The following is a 27373-nucleotide window of genomic DNA, read 5'->3' on the forward strand; positions in this document are numbered from 1 at the left end:
CTCGAGGACCGGGGACTTCAAGGAGGCCGGAGCACGAAGACTGTCCCGCGAGCCGCCTGAGTCCAGGCTCGCCCGCGCGCTGCCCAGGCAACAGCGCCCCCAGTCCCTCAGCCCCCGGGGAGACGCGTGAGCCTGCCGGTCTCCCCCCGGGAAGTGATGGCAAAAGGCAACAGCGGGCTGGAATTTGTACAGGCGGAGCTGCAGACACCTAAAATGACGCAATCTCAGCGCGAGAAAGGGAGGGGATCCGCGAGGACCTCATCCTGGAGAGATTACCTGGGAAGCGGAAGCCGTCGATAAAGAGGCGGCTGACGGCGAAGGTGGTTCAGGTGAGTGGTTTTCCTGTGTTCTCTAGTACCTTGGTGACCGCTAAGGCCAGGAATCGGAGGTCTGCACTGGCCCAGAGGCGGTGGGAGCGGTTGGCTTGGGACGGGTGTGGGGTTCTGGAGCGGGAGGTCAGAGTGAGTTCCCGAGAAGAGTCGGCGCCTGGTTCGTTCTGCCCAGGGAATGGGTTTAGGGGTTCTCTTGCTTCTAGGTTCCCACTCCTCCCACTGTTTTCTCTCCCAAAAATGTTTTCTGTCTAAATGCTGTTTGTTCTTGTAAGCTCGGCCCAGATGTCCTCTCAATGAGCCTTTTGTACAGTCGCGACTGTAATGTTTTCCCTCCCTAGCTCCGAATGCCTTTCCACGCTCTTCTTACGAGCGCTACCACCTCTTATACCACCCGACACCCCTTGATCTAGTTGCTTCCTACCAGTTTTCTATTGTGGGTTGTCCTCTGACCTCCAGATGAGCCAGGGCTCTCGAATTTCCCTGGGTCATAGCAAATTGGTGTCCCGTATCTTTGTTCTTCCAGCCGGGCGCGCTTGGGCAGGGTCCAGATTCTGACCATCTCTAGCTTCAGAGCAGGGAAGATACGTCCAAAGACCACTGATTTGGGAGTCAGGAGCCCCCCCCCGCCATCCGAATCATACTTTGCCAGTTTTCATCTGTGTGACTCTGACTTTACCTGCAGAAGTTTCATTTCTCATCCGTAAGGTTGTTAGTGGAGGATTAAGGAAAGGAGGCTGGGGGTGTATGGGGGTGGGGGGAGTGGACATTGTAAACTGTCAGGCACCCCACAGAAGGGAGGGACCGATGAGTTTGGGGGATAGGAGTCTGCTATGCTGCACAGTAGGAGGTAATTAACCTGAATTTGCTTTGCCACCTAGAAAGGCCTTGTGGCTTGAAAAATGTGGTTGTTTAGATTTGGACTGGCTAATTGTGTGGACTTTATATAACTTGCCTTTATGTAATACTTTGTTGGGTTTGAAGATTCTTTGCGGGTGCCTGGATGGCTCAGCTGGTAGAGTATATGGCTCAGGTCATGATCCCAGGGTCATGGGATGGAGCCTGTGTTGCGCTCCGTGCTGAGCTCCTACTTAAGATTCTTTCTCCCTCTCTGCCCTGTTTGTGTACTCTCTTTCTTAAAAAACAAACAAATGAACAAAAACTCCTTGGCAATCAAGCTAATTCACTGCTCTCGTTTTACAGATAAGACTGAAGACCAGAAAGGGAATGTGACCTCCCCTAAAGTTACAGTAATTGGTAGAGCTGGACAAGAACTTGAGTTTGTAACTGAAGAGATCAGAGATCTTTCTGTTACACTCTTGGGAAGCAGACCCTAAGGTACTTTGACTTGACAGCATCTTTTTCCCTTTTAAACACTCATTCCCTGGTCTCTCCCAACCATAGCCCTTCCCACACTATGTTGTAATTGCCTTGTCACTTTATATCTCCTTGCTAGAATGTCACCTTCTCAACTATAGAAATTGTGTCTTACTCTTTGTTCTGTGTTCCCAATATCCAGTACAGGGCCAGGCTCATAGGTGATGTTAATGATAACACCAAAAAGTCTATTAAACACATTTAATGTAGGCATGTTGCATATAACTACAGTTAAATCTTCACAATGGTCCTATAGGTAGATTATATTATCCCCATTTTACAGATGAAGAAACAGAGTTAGGGAAGTGAATGTGCACCAAAATGGTGGCTAGTGAAGGCCTTTGGGGATCTCAGGTTCAGAAACCAATCCATTTAATTTTCCTCCCCCAGATCTTTGCAAATTATCTTGTGGGAAACATGCCTAAAGTCAAAAGAAGCCGGAAAGCTCCCCCAGATGGTTGGGAGTTGATCGAGCCGACACTGGATGAATTAGATCAAAAGATGAGAGAAGGTGAGTGGGGGAGTTCGCGACTGGGTGAGGTGTGTCTAAGGGTCACAGGCTTAGATGACCCCCCAGGGGCCAGGCATAAATGCAAGTATCAGTGGGAAGAAACAGGCAGCACCACTATGGCCTCCTGACACTGACGTGTTTTGTTTGCTTATTAACTCAGGAATGTTCTATGTCCTGGAAAATAGGATGGCACCAATGAAAAGGTCCTCAAAGCCATTTTGGGGCCAACTAGATATGAAAGCTTTAGAGACTAAAGATTGAATAGCAGACCTATAATTAGTTACTATTTTGGTTAGGTACATATTTAGAATTTTACAAAATATGTTTACTTGGGAAATCCTGTCCTTTTTCATTTTCACATTTTCTGAAACAGTTTTATTATTTTTCTTACTAAAAATATTGGGTCTTTGACACTGGTTTCATCATCACTTTGTTTCTGCATTATACACTAGTTTTTTACAATGTACGTTCCCAAAAAATGTCGATGATCCTGAATTTTGTGAATCATGTAGTATGATTTTAGAAAATTTATCCGAAGCCATGAGCCTTATATCTTATATGATCACAGTGTAACTACTTACTGAATTGCTTTTTAAAGCGGTCCTTTCTTTAAAGCTTTTTGGTAACTAATCCTTGTTATGAGGTCATACCTCCAGCAATAATTATTAAATCATTGTTAAGTCACGTTGCCTTTTTTCCCAAAAACTGATTGTATCAGATAACTTCTGTTAAATACCTAGAACTTCCAGTAATCAAGGTCATTTTTGGCTGAGAGATTTCTTCCCCAAACCGATCTCTATTCAAAATAAAGGAACCTGGAGAGCACTATAATAGAAAAGATTTTGTGAGTCCTTGAAAATTGTCTCCAAAAGAAATATTCTCTTCCATTTTTGTTTAATCATATAGGCCATCAGCATTTCTTTGCTTTCCCATTTTTTGATAAACTCACAGGTGTAAGACCTGTTTCATGTTGTCCTTCCTTCCATTATGAAGAAAACAGTGGATGGCAGGTGGCACCAGACTTGGCTTTAGTGTTGGGAACAATAGGAAACTCTGAGGATGTGGCAGACTGGACAGGGGCAGGAGCTGCTATTCACCCGAAGCCCATTTTACCTTGGGATCCAGGCTAAGTTTTGCCAAATTTTCTGGGCGGGGGGGGGGGGGGTCCCCAAGAGAAGCCAGAAATCCAGCTGTTTTATGTGAACTGGTTTTTTTTTCTCCAGGTTTATTTTGAGAGAGCGAGAATGAGCGGGGGAGGGGCAGAGAGAGAATCCCAAGCAGGCTCTGTGTGAGAGCACAGAGCCTGATGCAGGGCTCGATCTCCTAAATCATGAGATCATGACCTGGGCCGAGACCAAGAGTCAGATGCTTGACCAGCTGAGCCACCCAGGTGCCCCCATGTGAACTCTTCTAATTTAAGATTCAAACTTAAAAAAACAAGATTCCGACTCTTGATTTTGGCTCAGGTCACGCTCCCAGGGTCATGGGATTGAGCCCCACGTTGGGTTCCATGCTATATGGAGCCTGCTTAAGATTCTCTCTCCCCTGCTCACACTTTAGCAACAACAGCAACAAAACGCGCAGGTATTTGTGAAAGGAGCCAAACAAAGCCTGCCTTCAGGCTGGTTGGGGCTGCTGGTTTCTCGTTTGTAGCCTCTAGCACAACTTTTGCCTGTGGTATCTGTGGCCACACTCCTAGACATGGGGGACCCTTGTGTGGCTTTTGGCACAGAGGAGCCCAAGGCCAGTGGCATTACCAGGCCTGTCCTGATCTGAGGGCCACTTACAGGACAACTCACACTTACTGAAGCAGATGGAGAGTTCCCGTTTTCTCTTGTAGTTTGTCCCCAGTGTTTGCTAGCTTGACTCTTGACCCTGCCTGGCTCTTTATGTGTCTGTTAGGTCATACTCAAGTTTTTGTACAGCTGCTGTGGCCCTGGAGGTCCCCAAAGAGCCTGATTATAGCAACTGAGGGGCAGAGATGGGGGAAACTGTGTGGCAGGGGAGTTTGGTGGGTAACTCAGAAATAAAGGCACTATTTCTGTGGACTATAACCAGGACTTGTAAATAACTGCTTTTATAAGGACTTTAAACTAGTTGAAAATAAGCATAAACACTTGCATAATGAACCCTTAGCTAGATTTTTAAACAATAACATTTTAAAAGAATTGTTGCCAAGGTTTTGAAGTTAACGGGCAGTTGCTTTTGAAGTTTTTGGCATTAGCAAAGTGGCAAAAAGCTACATCTAGTTTGCGCCACGATGCCCCTACCCCCGGCCTTTCTTCCTGCCCTATCCTCCTAGGGGCAGGACTCTGCATCAGCCACCAGAGACGGCGTTCCACTTTGTGTGTGGACCTGTACAAAACAACATCCAAGAATGTGCACGTGGTTTTGGGAAAATGGGTCCAAACGGGACTTTAAAAATGGGAGTGCTGCTATGATTAAAAGACTGAAAAATGACCAAAGCTCAGGGAAGGAGGCTCTGCTTCCAGCTGCAGCCTAGGCAGCAGCGTGCCCTTCCCTGAGTGGCTTATCCGGATGCATGGCTTTCCACACTCTGCCCAGGTGACCACATCTTCTTCAGCCGTGACTCAAAACTAGACTCTATATACCAGCTGCCTATGGAGTGGCCCCATTTGGACATCTCAAACTTAACCATGTCCAGAACTGAACCATTCATCCACCCCAGAGCTGCTTCCGTTCTGAGGCCACAACCACGGACCCATCCTGGACTCTTCTCATTCTTTCTTCCTATCCAAGCATCTAAGACATCCAGATTCCTAAGAAGGGTGACAGGATGGAGGGAATGTTGTGAGACAGATCAACAAAGTACAACGTCTGGATGTTGTTTGGACCTTAATTCAAACACATGCGTTGTCAGCAGGTGTTTTTGAGGCAATGAGTGAAAACTGAACTGAGTATGGTTGCTAATAAGGAGGAATGGTTGGTTTTGTTGTGTGGGATATTAGCATTGTGGATCCTTTTTTAAAAGTCTTTAACATGTTAGAGATACATAGATATTTATGAATGTGACACTTGATGGTTTGAGATCACTTTAAAATACTTCAGTCTCCCACCCCCAGAAGTGGGGAGAACCAGATAAAATAAAAATAGCTGAATACTAGAAATGTTTGAAGCTGTGTGATAGGTCTAGGGGGTCCAATATGCTGTTTTGTGTACATTTTAAATTATCCATATGTTAAGTCAGATCACAGTCTGCTCAGGACCCTCCATTGGTTCACTTCCCCATCAGAGCAAAACCAAAGTCCTGAGGCACCTGGGTGGTTCAGTCGGTTAAGCATCCGACTTTAGCTCAGGTCATGATCTTGCAGTTCGTGGGTTCCAGACCCACATCGGGCTCTGTGCTGACAGCTCAGAGCCTGGAGCCTGCTTTGGATTCTGTGTCTCCTTCTCTCTCTCTCTCTCTCTCTCTCTCTCTCTCTCTCTGCTCCTCCCCCACTTGCACTCTGCCTCAGTCTCTCAAAAATAAACAAAGTCCTTGTGTGGCCTTCCAGGTCAAACACTGTCTCACTGCAGCCCCCTCCTTAGTTCCATCCCCTGTCTCTCTCCCTTATCCCCTGCCCACAACTGCTGTTCCCGGATCCCTAAGTAGTCCTGCCTCAGGGCCTTTGCATTGCTGTTTGCCTTATAAGCATGTTTGCCCCTCCCCTTTTTTATTTAAAACTATTTTTTGATGTTTGCGAGAGAGAGTGAGTGAGCATGAGCGGGGGAGGAGCGGAGAGGGAGACAGAGGATCCAAAGCAGGCTCCACACTATGAGCACAGAGCCTGACATGGGGCTTGAACCCATGAACCATAAGATCAAAACCTGAGCTGAAATCAAGAGTTGGCTGCTTAACCGACTGAGCCACCCAATGCCCCACTCCCTTCCCCCTTTTAAATTGGGATCTAATTGATATAAAACACGCATGTCTTATATCATGCACATGATTTTAAATCATGCACATGCACATGATTTGATATGTGTATATGAAATGATTAACACAATGTGACATCCAGGCCTTACAAACGCACCATACAGTATTATAAACTATAGTCCCCATGCTATGCCTTACATCTCCGGGACCTGTCTTCTAACTGGAAGCTTGTACCTGTGATCCCCTTCACCAGTTTTGCCCAGTCCCCAGCCCACCCCTTGTTTAAGGTCTGTGATCAGATGTCCCTCTTGTGCCTTCTTTGATCACATGTATAAAGTGGCAGTCCCCCCTCTCCCCACTTGCCATCCCCTCTGTGTTCTCTCTGGCCTCTACCACTTACCACCAGGTGCTGATCTGCTTCCCTCCTCGGAACGGGGCTCCAGATCTGCTCTGTCTGCCCCACTGCCTTGTCTTCGGCACTCGATCAGGGCCTCAGCTGCAGCAGGCACACAGTGCGCACTGCTCAGGCCTCAACACCTGCCTTTTGCTTGGATCACAGAATCCTGTTCGTGGAGCTGAGTTCTACATCCTAAGTCATAGAATGTCCCCAAAGTTGGAGAAATGGAGGCACATTTTTCTTGACCCCTCCTCCCCTTTCTCCATTCTCTAAAAACTGAGTCAAGGTGATAAAGATCAACTTGGAGCTGCTAAGAGACAGAATTGCCACTTCAATCATGTTTAAATCATGTGGCTCATTTTTTATCTTTTTTAAAATAACAGCTCTATTGAGACAGAAGTCATATTCTGTAAAACTTGCCCTTTTGAAGTGTTAAGGGTGTTCAGTATATTCAGAGTCAGCAACCATTACCCCTCCAAAAGAAACCCTGCACCCTTCAGTAGTGCCTCCCCCGCCCCCCAGTCTGAGGCAACCACTAACCTACTTTGTGTCGCTGCAGATAGTCATCCAGTAGGTGGGCTTTGGGGAGGAGGTTTTTTTCACTTGGCTTCATGTTTTCAGGGTTCATCCGTGTTGTAGTAAGTCCATACTTGATTTCTTTTTACGGCCGAATGATATTCTGTCCTGTGGGTGGGTTATGTTTGGTGTATCCATTCATCAGTTGGTTGAGGCTGGGTTGTTTCTACTTTTGGCTATTGTGAATAATGCCGCCTAAACATTCATAGAGGAGTTTCGTGTGCATGTGTTTTCAGTTCTTTTGGGAATATACCTAGCAAGAGAACTGCCAGGGCACTTGGTAACTGTTTAACTCCTGGAGGAAGTGCCAGACTTTTCCAGAGAGGCTAGGCTGCACCATGTTACATTTCTACCAGCAGCATATGATCCAATTTTTCCACATCAACACCTGTTACTGTCACTTTGATGACAGCAAACCTAGAGGGTATGAAGTAGGATTTATTCTTTATCCCTAGTTATTTAAAAAACAAAACAAAACATTGTGACCTGTGATTGAACGCTGCCTGCCACAACAAAACAAACACACCCCTTTTTCTCCCCAGCTGAAACAGAACCTCATGAGGGAAAGAGGAAAGTGGAATCTCTGTGGCCCATCTTCAGGATCCACCACCAGAAAACCCGCTATATTTTTGACCTCTTTTATAAGCGGAAAGCCATAAGCAGAGGTAATTAGCTAAATTCTCTTGGCCTGGACAACTTGAGTGACTTTCACATTTATTTAATGGTTCTTATTCTTACAGCCTTAGCAAATGTCATTTGTCTTATCACTAAAAAAGGCGGGGAGGGACCACTGTTGGCGAAATAGTCTTTTTAAGGAAGAGTGGTGATGGGTTGGGGCAGCTGTGTTATACCGTGGTCTGATGCCCTTTCCCCATTTTTTGGACAGAACTATATGAATATTGTATTAAAGAAGGCTACGCAGACAAAAACCTGATCGCAAAATGGAAAAAGCAGGGGTATGAGAATTTATGCTGCCTGCGGTGCATTCAGACACGGGACACCAATTTTGGGACGAATTGCATTTGCCGGGTCCCCAAAAGCAAGCTGGAAGTGGTAAGTGAGGTCTCCGCCCCTGTAACATCTGATGATCAAGTTGGAGGTTCCTTTTTCAGTTCAGAAGTGTGTCCTGGGTGACGCCAGGGGATTTTACACTGTTTTGTTGGGCTGGAATGTAGTCCTTATTGCTGGATGGCCTGCTGGCCATTCCCAAGAGAGGGAATCGCTCTCTCGGGGAACCCACACCCGGCAGTTTGGCAGCAATGGCGTGTTAGGTCTGGGGGGCTCAGTCTCAACTCCACCCTTGGGCAAGTTACTGAAGTCCTTCCTCATGTATGACCTGGGGGTGGGAAGGCTGAGTCAGGGAAGCACAGGCCAGTAAGCAGACATTCCTGTCCTTCCCCTCTGGGGCTCACTCTTCAGGTACCCTTTTTTCCAGGCCTCCTTTTCCTCAGAATTACACTGTATTTCTTCTGTCAGAACCTTGTTCTCTGGGGAGCTCCGGAATGATGCTGGGTGTGCAGTAGCTGAGCTTACAGCATCAGCCTCTCTGAACTGGAGCTAGAGAAGGAGGCAGACAGTTACTGTGATGTTAGCCTTAGTGGCCTTTGAGTGCAGCACCCTTGGCTGCTCGTTGTGGGCCAAGCCGGGTGGTCAGACTGGACTGCCTGCCTCCCAGTTGGCCACCTGTCACACAGGTGCCTCATCACAGGGTCCCTCTATGCTGCACACTAGTTACAGTTTACAGAGCTTTGACTCCAGGCACGGGGCTTTAGCTCAGCAGGTAGCTCTGTCTCCCTGAATCATGTGGAAGGCCAAAGGGCAGGGGGCATCGAAGAGGGCTGCCTCCCCAAGGGAAGAATCTGGGTGTGAATTTTCTGGTAGGGGCAGGGAGAGGTGGTGAAGTGGCAGAAGCCTCCCCTCTGAGAGCCCCAGGATTCTGTGGTGGCATTGGGTCTGGGGTGCTGCCCCAGCCCTGCGGCCAGGATAGAGCCTGCTTTAGCTTTAGTTGGGTTTCACCTTCTGATCTTGTTTGCTTAGGTAAGGGTCTTGCTCCTCCAAAACAGGAAAAAGGGAAATCAAGACAAATCACTGCTCTAGGGCCTTCTGTTGGGCAAGCCCCCAGCCAGATATTGGGGCCCACCTGGTCCAGGGGATAGGACTCTTCGGCTGCCATATAGATTCAGGTGTACGTCCTCTTTCCCGGTGCCCCCACTAGAAAGTTCCCCAGCCCAGAGGCCCCTGGCACTGAGCCCCAAGTAGTACACAGACCCAACTTCCAGCGCATTGAAGGGTGTGTCATGCTCACTTCACAGAATAACAAGAATTGCTCACAGGTTTTTTTTTTTTCCTTTTGTGGTGGGGGCATAAGCATGTACATAGAATTTGCATATATTAAGTGCACAGAAGTGTAGCTTCAGGGTCCACAGTAGCTGTTTCCATCCATCATGGAGGGCTTTCTGAAGAGTGTCCTGCAGACACTCTGAAGAGTGTCACAGTAGATCGTGAATGTCCCACCACCTTCTTGGTGGGAGGATTGCCGCACGTGGGGGAAGTGCGGTGTCTCAGCTGTCCTCTGTTGCAGGGCCGGATCATCGAGTGCACGCACTGCGGCTGTCGGGGCTGCTCTGGCTGAGGCCCTCGGGCCCCGACCTCTCTTCACCCTGAACCTTGGACTTCGCAGGTTTCTGCCTGTCCCATCACGCCTTCTCCTGGGAGCAGCTCTTCTCGCAGAGCGGTGCTCCAGGCCCGAGTGGGAGCATGGTCTCTACATGTTAAGGCTTTGGTGTTTATCAGCTGTGATTTGTAGAAATAAAACTTTTAAACCTTTTGGGCCCTGCATTTGTTCTTTCAGAGAGCCAGCCATCTGTAGAACCCAGTGGGTGAGCACCAGACCCCAGTGACCCGTCACCCTTGGGACTCAATCCTGACTCCACCTTGTAGGTGTTGTGTGACTCTGAGCCAGTTCACTTTCCCCATCGGTGATGGGGGCAAGGATGACCTGAGAGGGCGTGCCAAGGTCAGCCGGTTTGCTCTTGGGCCTGCCATGGACTCGTCAGGCCCTGGGCCCAGTGTGTCCTCGTACCAATGCCTGCAGAATGCTGCAGCGCTTCCTCTGGGCCCGACCATTCCCTTGCGCTGGAGGCCACTGGAACACATTTGTGGGTCAGCTATGGAAAGCATCCCGGGGCTCCCATGGAGCCCTGTAAACACCATGCACTCTGTTCCAGCTCTGCCGGAAGTCCCCCGGGGCCTCCCTTCACCTGCCTCCAAGGCCTCTGTCCACGTCAGCCTCAGTGATGGCGTCTTGGTTCCCCTTGGGCTTGGTCCGGAACTTCTGCCACGGGTGGGGGGTTTCCTCTGCTGGCATCACTTTCAGCCACTGCTTGTAATAAGCTCGGAAGCCATCAATCTTCTCCAAGTAGGTGTTTTTCTCTTTGTACTACAAATGGAAACGCATGGGGTTCAGAGGAGCCATTAGTCATTGCAGGCTACCTGTAGCTAATCCCAAGCCATGGCAGCTGGCTCAGGCCTCAGGGAAGCTGTTCTTGCTCCTAGGTGGTTAAAGGGAGAGGGCAGAAGAGTTGTTTGGTCCCTGAGAAGCTTATGTAGAGAGACAAAGCTGCTGTGGGGTAGACCAGACTTCCTCTGCTAACACTCCTTCGAAATACGAGCTGCCGTGCCACACCAGGGACGTCGCCCCAGCCCCCCAAGCTAGAATCCCCGGGTGCTAACTCTGCCTCCACAGCCTGAGTGCCTCTCTCCGTTCTCAGCACTGCTGTAGTGGTCTCTGGAGAGGCAGGCAGGAAAGGAGCAAACAGCATGAACCTGGCTGATCCCAAAGGAAAGCTGGCAGAGGAATATGTACAAAAAAACCCAAAAAATGTCCAAGTTGAAGACTGTTACCACATGATGACAAACAGTCTGATTTAAAAGATTCAACCATTCTAAATTTATATGTATCTCATACAGCCTAAAAGTACATAAAACAAAAACCTGACCATCTCAAATGGAAATACATCACCGTCGTAAGGGAATACAAATGTGATTTGAATCCAATAAGCTTTGGGCCTGTGGTAGTCCGGTGACTTGACTCAACCTGAGAAGACGCCCCGAGGGCCCTACACCTCGGAGTAAAGAGACAGATCCACGAACTAGAAGATATTGCAACATGGAGCCAACAAAAGATTAGCATCCAAAATAACATAACTCGGAAGAACCAATGAGAAGACTTAACCAACTGTCCAAATACTTCCTGCTGTGCCCTCTGCCAGGCACACTCTCTACTGCCATCTCATGAATTCTTACTGGGCCTTCAAAATGGCATTCCAGCATTGCACCTGCACGGCTGTCCCTGACCCCATGCCTTGCTGTGTCCCTGCCAACTCCCTACCCCCTGGGATTGTGCTCCTTCCTCCAGGCCACAGCTGCTCTGGAGCCACTCAACACAGAGTCTGGCTCCGTAGACCTAAAATCTGAGCCCCCTACCCCCACCCTGCCCCCGAGCCTGCTCTCTTCAGAACAACAGGGAAAGAAGTGGCCAGTACAAAGCAGATTCTTTCACTGCTGCTGCTGTCCCATTCACTTGACAAACAGACTGTATTAGGCACTGGGCAATGGGCAGGCCCCAGGGAGCCAGCAGAGCCAGGCAGTCTCCAGCTCCAGGGGCTTATGGTTTTGCAAAGGTGAAAGTCACGTGCACGTGTAATGACAGGTTGTGAAGCATGGCAAAAAGGAACAGTGCTGTACGTGATGGGAAGGGACAGCAGTAGTGGGGCAGCTCTGAGAAAGAGGCATTCAAACTGAGGCCCACAGGATGAAGAGCCAGTTGTGGGAAGAACGGGGAGCCTATCAAGGCAGAGGGAATACAAAAACCCCAAGGCAGGAAAGAGGCCAGTAGGACTGACCGTGAATACAGGGAAGAGTAGCCTAAGATGAAATGAGCCACAGGGACGGAGACTCACAGGCTGTGTTTTGAAGAATTTGGAATTTCTCCTAAGGGAAGCCACTGACAGTTTAAAGCAACGGAATTCCACCGCTGAAAGGCCAGCCCTAGGGGTGAGGGGAGAGGCAGGGGTGGTTAAAGAGAAGACAGGTGAGTTGGAACTTGGTGCACACACCCGATCAAAGCTGGGTGGGTACTGGGCTGCAAACTCCAGTTGGCGGATGACCACCTCATTCACCGGGACTCTGTTCTGCCTCATGTCCTTCAGGATGTCAATGAGATAGGTGTAGTCCAGCCTCTTGAGGGCGGCGTTGATGAGGGTGCTGTAGATGTGGGTGTTGGGGGTCATCTGGGATTTCTGGAACATCACAGACATACAATCAGCAAGGAGATGGCCACTGTTGGGACAAAGCAGCCTACCGTGCGTGTCAGGCTAGGGGGCTTACCTTGCCGTTCAGGCCTGCTCTGCAGACCAGCAACCAGGGCAAGAAGGGCAGAACCCTGTGGCAACGATGGGCTGTCCTTCCTGCTCCAGGAGGAAAGCGTGTGCCCCACAAGGCAGGCCCAGCCCACCCAGCTGAGGATCCTACCCTCTCAGCCCTGAAGAACTTGCTCAGAAATCAGTGGGCTCGGGCAGTAAACCACGTGCAGACCACCTCTTCGGCTCTTGGCTGTAGGTTTACCGCAACCCCTGCCCCCAAGGTTCTGATAGATCCCTGTTCCGGTCATACCTTCCGTCCCTCCAGAACCGGGCCTAGTCTCTCCCCACGACCTCCCTCAATCTCTCCCACCACAGCCACCTTGAAGACTGTCATACCCTATGCTTTCAATGCCGGCTCCTGCAGCAACTGACCAGGGTCCACTTTCTCTCACATTGGGCCAATGACCATTATACACTTGAAGCTAGAGCATCCCCATTCCCCACCCCCATGCACACTGTTTATGCTGTCTGGGTGCAGAGGCCTGGGGGTTCAGGAGGGCCCAGGCCCTCTCTTCCCAAGTACCGCCCCACCCTGAATTCTCAGCACCTGGCCTGGCCAGGACCCACTCACCTTCATGTCTGCGAGTAGTCGCAGGCCGTCCCCCGGCCTGTGGCACCCAATGGCCAGGTTGCAGAACGTCTGCAGGTTGGGAAGGATCCCCCTCTTTGCCAGGAGTGGCAGCAGAGCCTGTGGGGACAGACATGGCACTTCTGTAAGCTGTAACCCACCGGGCCCGGCCAGAGCCTTCCCTGGTTGAAGCCCCGGTTGGGTGCTGTAGGCCTCGGGGGCACAGCAATGCGCGGGGGCCTCGCAGCCCCCTCTGCAGCCATGCTAGATGCTGCTCTCAGCCCAGCTCCCCAGAGTTCAGCTGCTCTGCAAGGACTACCCTGCCTTCTCCCCAAACATGAATGGGAACATGAATCCCTTCACATTCCTGTCTCTGTTCCACTGTCGGTCATCCATCCTGGCCTTCGGCCTTCAGTGTCTAAGGCGGGAGACAGTGCCAACAACAGCGTGGGAAGTAACGGCCGAGGCTGCCCGGGCCAGGGGCTGCGGAAGAAGATGGCCTCGCAGCCTGCCTGGCTCAGGGAGGGGTTCTGTCATGTTTACCTTGTCTAGAAGGTGTGCTCTGCACTGAGGGCCTGAAGAAAGAGGCTGTGTCTCTTCACAGGACACAAGAGCCCACAAGAGCCCAGGTCAGTGCTCTGACAAAAGAGACGTGACAAAGACACATGGACAAAATCCCACGAGGACTCCCATGTCCCCATCTGTGAAATGGGGAAGCCTTGTACCAGCACAGCCTTGTGGTGCAGCCAGTGAAGAGAGGAAAGGATGGGAAGCTTGTAGAACAGCATTTAACACAGAGGGCTAAATCAGTGTGTGTGTGTCAGGGGTTGTGGCTGAAGGGTGGGCACACTTGGGAGCCACCAGCCTCTTAGGCTACGTGTCCCATGTGCCCCTCAGCAGTGTGAGGATGTTTGATGTCTGCCTCCACCCACCTGGGAGCTCTTCAACGGGGATAGGGAGAGTGGCTGGCTGGTTCACCGTTCGACTGTCAGCTTTGCCCAAGCCCAGGCTCAGGCCCAGGCCCAGAACAGAGGCCCCAGACAGTCTGGCCACCTACTGCAGGAACGGATGACACACCCTGCAGGGGAGCCAGGTCCTGCAGTCAGAAGGTCAGAGGAGGGAAGGGAAAGGAGGGACCACAGCCTTGAACCTGGTGCCTGCCTCTGAGCCCCTCACCTTCGCCCCCTCCAGATCTCCAAGCTTGCTCTTCTTCCTCATCAGCGTGTTGAAGAACGTCACATCAGCCTCCACCTGGTGCATGTCCAGGACGGTCAGCAGTGAGGACTCCGCGGGACTCCCGGGCTCCACCACCTCAGCAAGCAGTGTGAGGGTTTTGATGTTGGGTCGGAGCCCGTGCTCTGCCATCTTGCCCAGGAAGCCCTCCAGGCCCCCCATCAAGGCTAGCCGGTCAGCCGGGGTGGTCACAGTCCCAAAGGAGACCACAGCTGGGGAGACTGCTCCCAATGTCAGGAGGTTGGTCTCCGGCCCCCGGGGAGAAGGCTCTGGGGCCAAAGAAGTGAGGGCCACCATGTGGTCAGGCTCTGTCTTGGTTTCCACCTCGGGCTGGGCCTTGCTGGGGCCTCTGGCTTCCTGAGGCTCCAGAGGGCCCTCAAGCACCTGAGAAGGTTCCAGAAACAGCTGCCTCTCCAGGGCCTCCACGTCCAGCCTGACTGACATGCCGTCGCCCCCCCGGGCCTGGGCTCTCCTCCTTGCCCGAAACCCACCTGCAAGGGGCTGGAGCAAGACTGTCTCCTCCCTGGGCCTCAGGAGCAGTGCCGAGGCCACCTCCGGGTCCCCCAGGCCGCAGTCTCGAGCTGCCCCCAGGAGCAGGTTGTAGCCATGCTGGCTTGGCTGCAGCCCCAGACTCAGCATCTGCCTCCACACCTACCGAGGAGAGACAAGCTTGGCCCTGTGCTCCTTCTCAGAAAAGCCCTCGGCAGAGCCGGCACAGGGAGTCAACAACCATTCGGTAAATGCAAAGGGCACAGGAAGGAGCTGGACAGTATCTAATCCAATGCTAGGTTCTAGACAACTGAGAATCCTGAGAATCTGAGGACTCTCTGGAGGACCCCTGTCCTCCCTCTAGTTTACCCCAAAACCGTTCTCGCAATTTCATCTCTCTGTCCTCTCCCAAGGCCCCTGTACTGGGAACAGACTTTGCCCTGGGTCTCTGCCTGCCTTCTCTGTACTCCTCTGGGGAGGGACGATCAGAGAGGCTAGGTTCCGGAAGAGTCTAGAATGACTTAAGAACTGGATTTAGTTGTACTTCCTGGGTGCTCACTGTGTGCCCTGCCCCGTGCAGCCTTCTCACACTTCCTGGAGAGCAGGCACAGTGGAAGGGGACTCAACCAGGAAGAGTGCCTCACAAGCTGGCAGCCCTGTTTCCTCTTGAGATCATTTTTATCCCACAGCACAGTGCCTTGCACACTCAAGTGTGTTTTCCACAGAGGACTGCCCTGATCATGTCTGGGTCAGTCTGACACCAAAACCACGCCATTGCTAAGATGTCATGAGATGCCACACAGGGCTCACTGGTCTCACTGCCTTTGTGGGCTCAAAAGAAGGCCACCTTCAGTGGGATGAGAGCTCATATCCGACTTCCTATCCTTGTCAGGGTAAGTGTGCAGACAAGGTAAGGGCTGGTCAGGCCCAGGTGGGTGCAGCTTGCAAGACATCTGCTGCCCATCAGACAGGGATTTAAGAAGGGCAAGGGTCTCAGCAGGTACCCCCATGGGAAACGCTGACAGAACTGAGGTTTAGTGGGGGCTTGGGCTCTAAGAGTCAGACGGACGTGGGTTCAAATCCCAGCTCTGCTTCGTAGCTCTGGGACCTTAAGCAAGTTTCTTAACCTCTGTGAGCCTCAGTTTCTTTGTCTGTAAAACGGGGCTATTGGTGCCTAGCTTGAGCAGTTTAATAGGTGCAAAACACAAACCAGCTATTAGCTTTACAAACTACCTCTAACTAGAACAGATCTAGAACAAGGAAAGGGAGGAACAAGATCTTGGCTGATTTTCACTATAAAGCTACTGCTTCCAGGGAGTCTGCAGAGGGAAGGCGAGCTTTTGGTCAGGGCTGTCCCAGGTCACTGGGGCTCACACTCCATGTGGATCAGTCACCTGGGGATCTTGTTGAAATGCTGATCTAGACGCAGTAGGCCCAGGTGGGGCTGAGACCCTACTTCTCTGGCAAACTCCCAGGTGAAGCTAAGCTGCCAGTCTGTGGGCCCCGCCTTAAGTGGGAGGGCTCTAGGTGAGCTCTGGGTCCTCCCCACCTGTAAGAAGCCACGAAAGCAGCTGTGGTACCATTCCTAATACCACCACCCCACTTCATTAGGGGGGGTTCTCTCGGGGGACCTGAGGTGGAATCAGAGCAGTGTGTCTCAACTTCGATGTCCATGAGAATCTCTCAGGATTAAATGCAGACCCCTGGGTCCCACCTGCAGAGATGCTGAGTGGGGGCCTGAGGGAGGCGGGCTGAACAAGCACTCTGGGTAAGTGTGCTATGGGCATTCAGAGACCGTGAGCATAGCCGATCTGAGCTAGCTGCACAGAAGGCCACTCGGTAGAGTGGGAGAGGACTGGCTATGCCCTCACTTGGGGGTCAGCCATGCCGCGTCTGAGGGCCTCCTCTCCCTGCCATCTGTAAAACGGTGGGAAGCCATGTGCTTTGCAGAGGCCAAAATACCACAAATATAAAAACACCCAGCACAGGGCCGTCACAGCCGCTCAAATGCACGCATCATCATGTGCACCTGACACAGGTGCACAGCGGGAGAGGTAGGAAGGCAGAGCTGGGAGGGACAGACCTGCAGGGCATATCGAAAACCCGTCTTCTTGTCCTGGATGCAGCCCATGAGCAGCAAGCTGAAGGTCCTCTCGGTGACTGCATGCCCTTTCTGGACAATTTCCTGGGGGAGGGAACAGAGGTCACACTGAGAACCTGTGGCAGAGCCCAGTGCTGGGCCCGACGGGGCTGACTCAGGGCAGACACTCCTAGCGCACCCCAGGCTGTGCCTCCTGAAGAGGTGGGACCTGAATCTGGCTCTAGAGTGGCTCAGAACAAGCTCCTGAGCACAGCCATCCAGCTGCTGCCTGCACTCCGTCCTCCTCTCCTTCTAGGCTGCTCTTCCTGGCCGAAGCAATCACTTTTGTGCAGCTCCTTGGCAAAGACCATCCCTGCAGCCACTTCTAGCCCCTGTGCTTGAGGCACTGGAACTGCACAGAACTGGCTTTAGGTCCCAGCTTTGCCATAGGCCAGCTGTGAGCGTGGGAAAGGCATTAAGCTCCCTGGCCTCAGCTTCCTCATCTGTAGAGTCGGGTCACGGGTAGGACGTGCCTTAGAGGACTTTTGGAACAACCCTACCAAAAGGTGTGGGGCCTGCACATGGTACGCGCTCATGGTGCTGGCCTCTCCCGGGCCTGTCGGGGTTGGCCAGACTTCTTGAAATTTCTTCCACCACTCAGCACCTCAGAGTCTCCTTAAGCCTGTCTTCCTCTGTCCCTCTTGTGAGCATGGGTGTTCCCACCCTTCCGGTCTGCTGCCGCTCTCCCGTCTCCCCTTCAGTCACCAACTCTTCCATCTCAGTGAGCTTCTAGTTTATGCTCCCTCTTCCTGGACAATCACTGCTCTTTCTGAACTGGGCCTTCTCCCCCATCAGCCAGAGTGACCTGCATAAAATACCAATGCCATCTCTGGACAGGTCAGAGGCCTATCAGCCACACCGCCCTCTTCTGGAAGCTTCAGGCACCAGCCTCTCACACAGCACCCTTTAGAGGGATTTGTCACTCAGGGAGGTCTCCAGACTTGAGACCCCATGATCCTGCCTCTCCCACAGGCCAGGCCGGCTCAAGGCAGCCAACCCAGGGACTGGTCAAAGGCTGTCCCGCACCACATGGTACTTAGACACTCCATCGGGTCCTGGCTCCTGCAGTGCGCAGGTGGGAGCTCACTGGAGTAGTGAGGAAAAGCGTCGGTCAGCCATGGGAAGAGTGAGACGGAACTTAAAAGTAGAGAGCAGGCCGGCCCTGAGGGAAGACAACGCTGCCAAGGGTGTGTCCAGTTCTCCTGAGGTTTGGTCGTAGGCACCTAGAGCCTTCCCTGCTTCCCATGAGCCTTTGTCTGGGTGTTAACTCATGTTTATCTCCCTTCACAACCTGAGAATGCAGAACCACCACCCTGCTCTCGGTCCTCCGTGCTTAAACCTCCCTCACTGTCTCCTTCTCCAGACTGGAGATAAAAACCCTGCATCTGGGGAATAAAAGAGGCTGCAGGCCAAAGCCCTGAGGCATTCGGGCCCCTGCTCAGCACTCCCATGAGCCCACTCACCTGCTCCCCTCAAACCTGGCACACTGACCTGCCAGACTCCGCCCTCCCAGAAACCAGGATTTTTCTTCCCACTGCTCTCTCTAGGCAGGAGGCCTGCCCTGCTGGGCGTTGACTTGCCCTCAGCGCTATGAAGCCCCGCCCTCCTCTGCCGCACCACCGAGTCCCGCACAGGGAGACACAGCACACAGCGGCACACACAACCTGCCTGCACAGGGGAGGGGCCTCTTTATGTGTCCCACGAGGCCTCTGAGTCGTGAAGCCACGCCTGACCCCTGCACGAGGGACGCAGCCACAACCTCACACCTGCCACGTGAGACTGGCCCCAAGCGGGGGATGAGGAAGGAAGAGGCACCCTCACCTTGAACACATCGAGGCACATCCTGAGGTCTGCGCACATGGCGGCCATCTTCAGCAGTGCATGGTATGTTTTCAAGTTGAGCTGGAAGTTTCTGGCCTGGAGCTGCTGCCGGAGCTTCAGGGCACTCTGCAGAGCAGAGTCCTTCCAGGGGGACTCAGCGCAGACGTTGAACAGGGCCGTATATGTGGCATCTGAGGGCTCCAGGTCCCGTTTTTTCATCTGCATTGATGGGAAGAAACTTGGAAGTGGCTCTGGGGTCAGCTGGACACACAGGTGACAAGCTGCCCTGAGAGGAAGCTAGACAGGACTCTGTTCCTCCATTAAACAGGCCCCCAGCAGGGCCTGTGCTAAGGTGGAGCTGAGCAATATGCCAGGGCCTACTTCTCCAAAACCCTGACTCAGCCAGAGGGACTCTGAAAGCTAACCCTGCACTCCAGATGCACCAAAGTCACCCTCCCCATGGCCATCAGCCCACTCTGGGCCTGAGATGCTTTTAGCAGGATCCTCCAGATGCTCCCACCCACTGGCCGACGAGGTCACATTGACTGTGAAGATCCATGGTGTGGATGTGGTCCGGGGAAAGGTAGGAGGGAACAATCAAACCCCTGCTCCCACATTTCCTAACTGAGTGGTCACGGGCAAGCTAGCTCCTCACTGGAAAAATGGGGGTGATACCATCATCTTGAAAGGCTGTTGCAAGGGCCAGGTAGGAGAGTGGCCCCCACACTAGCAGCACATCTCAGGATCCCCCACCCTGCAGAGTCACACACCCAGGAGTGAGGCTGACGCTGTGCTTATGAAGCCCTCCAGGTGACTGAGCAAGCTCGAGTTTGAGAAGCTCCTGGTAAAGCCAAGTGCTATTTCCCAGACAAAGGCCACCTGACCGAGGGCAGGTGACAAGCTGCTTGCAGAGGAGTGTAAAGAAACTTCTTTTTAGAGTCAGGCCGTTTGGGGCTCAAATCCCAGCTCCAGTGCTCTCAAGCAGGGTAACTCTGGACATAGCACTTTATCTCCCAGGGCCTCCGTTTCCTCCTCTGAAAAATGAGGATGGTGATCCTGACTTTGAGGACGGATGATGCGTGCTCTGTGTGGACTCACATATACAACAGACATGTATGAGGACTTCCTACAAGCCAGGCACTGGCCACCAGTGGTTACCAGGACAGACACAGCTTGTATTCATTGAGCTCATGCTCTAGACAGGAAGAATCATACCAGACAAATAAGTAACCAACAACAGTAGTAACAGCTGCGAAGGACACCCACAGAAAAATGGAAAAGGAAAACCAGTACAGGTGGGGAGACCTGGCAAACACTACTTTCACCAAGTGACCAAGAAGGTAATGTCATTTGTGATAGGTCCCGTGACACGAAGTGAAGAGGGCACTTCACCTCTGTGATATTCTTTCCCCAAGCCCATAACCCCAACCTCATCACAAGAAAGTACAAATTGATCAAAAAACTAAAAATTGAACTACCCTACGACCCAGCAATTGCACTACTAGGTATTTATCCAAGGGATACAGGTGTGCTATTTCGAAGGGACACATGCATCCCCATGTTTATAGCAGCACTATCAACAATAGCCAAAGGATGGAAAGAGCCCAAATATCCATTGATGGATGAATGAATAAGATGTGGCATATATATCCAATGGAGTATTATTCGGCAATCAAAGAGAATGAAATCTTGCCATTTGCAACTACATGGATGGAACTGGAGGGTATTATGCTAAGTGAAATTAGTCAGAGAAAGACAAATACCACATGACTTCACTCATGTGAGGATGTTAAGAGACAAAACAGATGAACATAAGGGAAGGGGAACAAAAATAATATAAAACCAGGGAGGGGGACAAAACATAAGAGACTCATAAATATGGAGAACTGAGAGTTACTGGAGGGGTTGTGGGAGGGGGGATGGGCTAAATGGGTAAGGGGCATTAAGGAATCTACTCCTGAAATCATTGTTGCACTATATGCTAACTAATTTGGATGCAAATTTTAAAAAATAAAAAATAAAATTTAAATTAAAAAAAAAAGTACAAATTGAGAGACATTCTATAAAATCCTTGACCAGCACTCCCTAAATCTGTCAATGTCACAGGGGGGGGAAAAAAAAGGAAAATAAAAAATAATAATAATAATCACAAAATGGAGAAGCCAGTATGAGAACCCAGACTGGATACAGGAATAGAAAGAGGATATCAATGGAAAAAGTGGTGAGATCCAAGTAAAGTCTGGAGTTTGGTTAACAGTAATGTGCCAGTGGTGGTTTCTTAGTTTTGACAAATGTACCTTCACTATGTAAGATGTTAATATGGGGATTAGCTAGGTGAGAGGTATTTGGGAACACACATCTTTGTAGCTTTTTTATAAATCTAAACTTATTCCAAAATAAAAAGTTTATTGGGGAAAAAAAGCAGCAAATTGATAGAGAATAAAAAGAATGAACTGATCTTCTCCGAGGTGACATGTGCCAATTCCCTTAAGGATCCCCCAAGTGTAAGGAAGTGCCCGCTACTGGACTGTTTACCAAGAACCACAATAAACACTCTCTGGCCCCACCTGCCCCTCACTTACCACCTGAATGCTCTTTGCTGGCTAGCTGATCATGTCTTTCTACACCATGGTATTTAATTAGGTTTTTTAGAGGACATGTTACTTTATCATTTGTAACCACAACTCTTCCCCTTGCTTCCAACCAGGGATGATCAGGCCTACAGTAAGAGCATCCCAAATGACCAGCCGAGGGCTGCCAACAAGTCCTGCTGGGAGAAAGGATGCTCCCAGCTTCTGGCTCCAAGAGAGGATGGGGTCTCTTATACTGGAGTCTACTATCCTCTTTGGCAAAGCTCTCTCCTGACTCACAAAAGAAACAGCTTCCTGGCTCTGCGAGTGATAAATACAACACAAGAAGTGGATGAATATAAAGTAAAATCATCTTCCAAGAGAAGTAAAAGCCCTTTTTTTCTGAAAGAAGGGTGTGCATGTGCATAGAGCGTGGGGGGTAAGGAGGAGAAACAAACTGGGGGTGGGTAGCAGTGGAAAAGGAAGAGGTCGGGTGGTGCCTGCCCTGGTAGGAGGACTTACAAATTCATGTAATCTTCCAAGACCACCTCCAATTTACAGATGATGAAACAGAGGCTGGGAAGGTTAAACGGTCTGACCAGGGTAATGCACCAGCAGGTGACATCTCATGATACGCACCCAGCTCCTTTTGACTCTAAAGCCCATGCTCTTTGGAGCATTACCCCTCTGGCCCCGTGCCCCAGCCCCCACTCACATCATTGTAGAGCCTGAAGGCCTTCTTCAGGTATCCGGCTCGCCCACAGCCCCCGATCAGCACCGTGTAGTTGCATTCGAGGGGCTGGAGTCGCTCCTCCTTCAGCATCTGCCTCTCAAACAGCTCCAGGGCCTCTGCCAGCTGGTGGGGGGGGGAAGGGGTGAGGGGGGGACATGGGAGGGGGCTCAGGTCAGCCTCAGAGACCCTCAGCAAAAGGGAAGGAGACTGAGACTGAGGGACCCTCCCAGGCGTGCCCGGGAGCCATACATCCGCCCTGGGCCTCTGCCACCAGCTTCTTGGTTCCTGTGCTCTGCAACAAGGGAGCTTCCTGGTGGCCAGGAAGAAAAGCCCCCTAAACTCCCACCACCTACAAAAGCTCTCAGTCCCCGTGCCATGCCTGCCTTCCCTCCAGCCAGATGTTAAACTCCTCAAAGGCAGGGCCATGTCTTTGCCTGTCTGTGGGCCTAGAGTGGAGCCAGGGCCTCATCCTCACTAAGTCCTCAGAAAATATTCTGCAGATCCCGGAATCTGCCCTCCCCCTGCTTCCTTGGTGACCCCATCTGTAGTGCCAGCCCCCTGGGTCTAAGCTGGATGGGAGACTGGGTTCTGGCCAGTTTGGTAGGTACACTCAGGGCCACTGTGCTGCACAATCACAGGGGGCCATTCACAGCAGCAGCCTCCTGAGATGGCACAAGACAGCAGCCCTGAATGACTAGCTTCCTCTGGCTGCAAATCCCCTTGGCCCATAGTCGTCTCTACCCCATCCCTACTCCTATACCACCCCCTTTAAATCCTCAATTCACTCCTTTACAACTTAATTATTTTCTTTGTCCATCGGTACAGCCAGTAATTACTGAATCCTACTATGTACCAGGCAAAGTCTATTCGCTGGGATACAGCTATGAACAAGAGGGAGATCCCTCATGGAACACATCTTCTAGTGTGGAAAGAGACACCAAATGAGATAACTAAGAAAAATATACACTGTGCCAAATGGTGATAGGTTTTAAAACAAAAATAAAGCAAGCAGTGCCAAAAGAAGGGTATGGGAGATTCAGTTTTAGGTATGACAGCCAAGCAGGGCCTCAACCAGAAGATGACAGAACAGCGATCTGAAGGAGGCGAGGGAAGGAACCATGCAGCTATCTGAGAAAACAGCCAGTGCAAAAGGCTTGAGGCAGGAGTCTCCCTGGGAGTTGGAGAAGCAGAGAGGAGGCCAGAATGGCTGTGGCACAGTGAGGGAGGGGGAGATGAGTGGAAAGCTAAGGAGGGTGGAAGGCAGATCTTGCAGCCTTCATAAGCTATTGTGAGGCTTTGACTTCTCTGTTTCTCAACTTTTCATTACGGAGAAGTTCAAATAGGGGTGCCTGGGTGGTTCAGTTTGTTAAGCGTCTGACTTTTGATTTCGGCTCAGGTCGTGATCTTGCAGTAAGTGAGATCGAACCCCACATCAGGCTCTGTACTGACAGTGCGGAGCCTGCTTGGGATTCTCCCTCTCCCTTTCTCTCTCTGCCCCTCCTTTGCTCACACTCTCTCTCTCTCTCTCAAGATAAATAAACGTTAAATAAAAAAGAAAAGAAAGAAAAGTTCAAACGCACACAAAAGTAAAGGGAATAGAACTACAATGATGATGAATGTTCAGCCAATCTTGTTTCACCATACCCTGTTCCCGCCCCTTCCAAACTGAATTTTTTAAAGCAAATTCCAGACATTGCATCATTTCACTCCCCAAATCTTCAACACACACCTCTAAGAGATTTTTAAACATAACTGCAATGTCTTTATCTATACTTAATAAGATGAACATCGATGCCATTGAACACATTGAGAGTCCTGGAAAGAAAAATAACAGTCTTCTTTCTGCTTTAGTAGGATGGCTCTGTGCTGCAAGCAGATGTGGGAGAAAGAGGTGGTGTGAGCAGCAGGGAGCCCAGTGACCAGGGTTTTGATGGCTGAGGGGCTGAGGTTAAGGCTAGGGGTAGCCCCGAGGGAAGTGTTAGGACTGGAAACATCTTGACCCTGGAGCTGGTGAGAGAAAGAGAAGAGTTGGGGATGGCCTGAAGGCATCTGGCCTGAGAGGCATCGCCATTTAGTGAGATGAACACAGTGCAGGGAAAACAAGGCTGTGAACAAAACCTTCAGGTGAATGTGGGTAAGTGTAAGGGAGATGGTGAGGTGGCTGGATATGCAGATTGGGAAGGGTGGGCTGAGGATACCAACATGAGAACTGTAACAAGGAGGGGGACCCTGACAGCAAGGGGGTTGGTGGGTCACCTAGTGCAGCACCCAGGGTGAGTGAGGACAGAGAAGAGCCCTGAGCATCCAAATATTTAGAGATAGGGAAGGTAAGGTGGCCCCTCAAGAATACTGAACTACCAAGAAGGAGACCCAGGAGCAGCAGAATCCAAAGGTTCCCTCACCTTTCCTTCTTTGATCAGGTGTTTGCACTGGAAGAAGTACCAGTAAGGGGTGTTTTTCCGGCCCCGCCATGGCTTTGGCTCCAGGTCCCTCTCCTCATCTTCGTCAGCACTCTGTTCCCTGAGCCGTAGGTTATACAACTGGGCTGTCGATTTTTGGAACATTCTCCTTGAGGAATATTTGTTGGAGAGGGTCCCAAAGCTCTCTTCCTCTTCCTCCTGAGTGGCCATGGGGCCGGGCTGGCTCAGGTCAGAGCTGACGCTGCTCCTGTTCTTCTGGTTCCCCTGGCCAAGGGGCAGTTGAGAGGGGGAGCTGCTGCAGGCTTGTGTCAGCCCCGCAGCCCTCAGCCATTTAGGCCCCTCCCTGCCTCCTGCCCATTTGGCTCTGAGAGGGTCAAGGTGCTGAAGGGCATACAGTCCCACTGGGCGAGGGCCGGAGAAGAGCCGGGCGAATCTCACAAGGTCCATCTCTGGCTTTTCCCCTCTAGGGCCTGGCAAGGTCAGAAAAAGAATGAAGTCTAACTGGTCTTGTAGTCACAAAAGGCAGAAAGAGGACACAGAAGTGAGTACAAGCACAAGCTCTGAGATTAGAAAGCCCAGGTTCAGATTTCAGTTTTGCCAAACCATCATCCACGAGTCTCCCAGCACTGGCTGCTCTGGTCTCAGTCTCCTCCCCTGTAAACTGGGGTCAACTACAGCACTGTAGCAATGATCAAATGAGGCTTCGGATACATGGCCTGCAGCATGGTGCTGGCATAGTAAACACCCGACAGACATAAGCTATTGATATTATCAAGCCATGATTTAAGAGATCGGGGACTGAAGTTAGAGCTGAGTTTGAGTCCTGTGGGACTAGGCCCATTACTTGACCTTCCTGTGCCTAGATATCATCAGCTGCAAGATGCAGATAATCCGAGGTGCCTAGGTGGCTCAGTCAGTTAAGCGTCCAACTTTAGCTCAGGTCATGATCTCGCGGTTCGTGAGTTCAAACCCGGCATCTGCTCTGTGCTGACAGCTTGGAGCCTGGAGGCTGCTTAGGATTCTCTGTCTCCTTCTCTCTACCCTCCCCCACTCACGCTCGCTCTCTCATAAATAAATAAACATTAAAAAAATTTAAAAAAACTTAAAAAGTGAGGATAATCCTACCGACCTCACCACGAGGGTAAAGATTAAATGAGGTATTTTTAGCACATTTCATTTAATAGAAATTTTAGAAATCGTAGCTATTATAATGTATTATTAGGAAAAAATTTGTCAGCATTCTGGGCCTCTGCACAGGGAAGTTAATTCAAACGTGTCTTTCCTGCAAAATCTGTGGGTAAATGGACTAGAGGTGTGTTGTCCAATATAGTGGCCACTGGCCACATGTGGCTACTGAACACTTAAAACATGCCTAGTCTGAATGAAGATGTGCTTTAAGTACAAATTACACACCAGATTTCAAAGACTGTGTCCAAAAAAAAAAAAAGAAGGTAAAATATATACACGATAATCTTTTGACATGACATTTTGAAATAATTTTGGACATACTGGGCTAAAGAAAATTAACATGAGTTTCCCAATTTTTAAACTTTATAATAACACGAGTACTTGAAAATTTTACATCACGTATGTGCTCGCACTGTATTTCTATTGGACAGCTAGACATCCTGGTCTGCATACTTGAAACTCTTTAATAAAGAAAAAACACCAGAATAGCCAGCCTGAAAATATTTTAGGATCTAGTTATATTAGAAGGTCACAGTTGGTAAGACTGCAGAAGTGACTGCAGATTGAACAGATTAGTAACTGAGGCTCAGGAAGGGGAGCAACTGGCTGGGGGGTCCTGCCGCAGTACAGTGGAATATCAAGGTAAGACCGGCCAGCTGTGGAACTGGGCTGACTTCCAACCCAGGTCCGAGTAAGATATTGGACAGCCTCTTTTGACCACCACCCTAGTGACATTAGCACAAAGGGCCTTTTCCACGTTGGATGAGGCCTGCAACTCTAACAGAAATATAACGTGAGCACATATATAATTTAAAATTTTCAGGTAGCCATATTAAATAAAGTGCTTATATGCATTAAATGAAACACATAGCACTGCAAGGAAAAAAAAAACCCAATGATATCAAAATAGGTATCAAAACGTTTTGAAAACGCACTCATGCTACATTAGTTTATATGCTGCTTTTGCAACACACTGAATACCAAGATTCTGTCAACCTGTCAAAGCAGTGATGGGCGTAAATGATAGCTTGTAAGTAGTTGCAGATACTCTATGTCCAACCATCATTTACCCTCCTCCCCACTGGAAATCACGACTTAGTTTAGGGCACTGCTAACGTTACTCCGTCACGGAAGGAAATGCTCATTTCACACAGAGAAAATTAAAGGTGTAATTTTCTTCCTCCCCAAGTTCATTAACCTGCCCAAGCTAATAACCCCTGATTTAGTGACGCGCTGCCGCTGGCCACTCTGGGGGATCCGCCCCTCGGCAGACGCTCCCAGGGGCCCTTTGGCCAGCCCGACCACTCCACACCGGCCTTTAGAGCCTCGGTCGTCTCACTAGATGTCCCCCACTCCGACCCAGACGGTGACACTCGCGGCCCCTGTCCTGTCCCGGCCCAAGTACTGGGCTCCAGGAAAGGTCAAATGGGCTCCCACTCGAAAAGTCTGGCCCAGAGAACGCAGCCCGGACTTCCAGCCCCGCGTCACCCCCAGTGCGGCCCCGCGTCACCCCGCCGCGTCGCCCCCACTCGCGTGCCCGCCTCACAGCGCCGCGCACCAGGCCCTCCTTCCCGGCCACCTTCCCGTAGGCACGCGTCTCCGCCGACTTCGCGCAGGCTCAGTCCGCTGCGCGAACTCCCCACCCGCTGCGCGCGGATGCAGGTTATCCGGTGCAGCGAGGAGAGGCAGGAGATCGGCGGGCAGCTAGTCGGGCCTGGCGG

The 27373-nt window shown here is 50.8% G+C and overlaps 2 protein-coding genes and 1 long non-coding RNA gene across 4 annotated transcripts; 2 read left to right on the top strand and 1 right to left on the bottom strand.

Annotated features, from left to right (window-relative positions):
* The first annotated feature begins 126 nt into the window (after window positions 1-126).
* Window positions 127-9894, top strand: BUD31 (BUD31 homolog). Its single transcript, XM_007081086.3, has 6 exons — window positions 127-329; window positions 1533-1667; window positions 2097-2217; window positions 7610-7732; window positions 7954-8120; window positions 9649-9894. The coding sequence occupies exons 3-6, from the start codon at window positions 2124-2126 to the stop codon at window positions 9697-9699; spliced, it is 435 nt and encodes a 144-aa protein (XP_007081148.2). The 5' UTR covers window positions 127-329; window positions 1533-1667; window positions 2097-2123; the 3' UTR covers window positions 9700-9894.
* On the bottom strand, window positions 7773-27324 carry PTCD1 (pentatricopeptide repeat domain 1). Of its 2 annotated transcripts, none has more exons than XM_042972113.1 (10): window positions 27211-27324; window positions 24447-24934; window positions 22027-22167; window positions 18742-18960; window positions 16864-16965; window positions 14235-14942; window positions 13062-13178; window positions 12185-12367; window positions 10332-10506; window positions 7773-9860 (listed from the first exon to the last, which is right to left on the bottom strand). In XM_042972113.1, the coding sequence occupies exons 2-10, from the start codon at window positions 24909-24911 to the stop codon at window positions 9832-9834; spliced, it is 2139 nt and encodes a 712-aa protein (XP_042828047.1). In that variant the 5' UTR covers window positions 24912-24934; window positions 27211-27324; the 3' UTR covers window positions 7773-9831. The 2 variants fall into 2 exon arrangements, with proteins under 2 accessions (XP_042828047.1, XP_042828048.1); XM_042972114.1 differs by lacking the exon at window positions 27211-27324 and adding an exon at window positions 27163-27208.
* Window positions 11921-22017, top strand: LOC122234705. The gene is made up of 3 exons (XR_006212617.1): window positions 11921-12159; window positions 18468-18804; window positions 21449-22017. It is a non-coding gene; the product is annotated as an uncharacterized LOC122234705 (long non-coding RNA).
* Window positions 27325-27373: the final 49 nt, after the last annotated feature.

The sequence above is a fragment of the Panthera tigris genome, chromosome E3 (assembly GCF_018350195.1).
Source record: "Panthera tigris isolate Pti1 chromosome E3, P.tigris_Pti1_mat1.1, whole genome shotgun sequence".
NCBI lineage: Eukaryota > Metazoa > Chordata > Mammalia > Carnivora > Felidae > Panthera > Panthera tigris.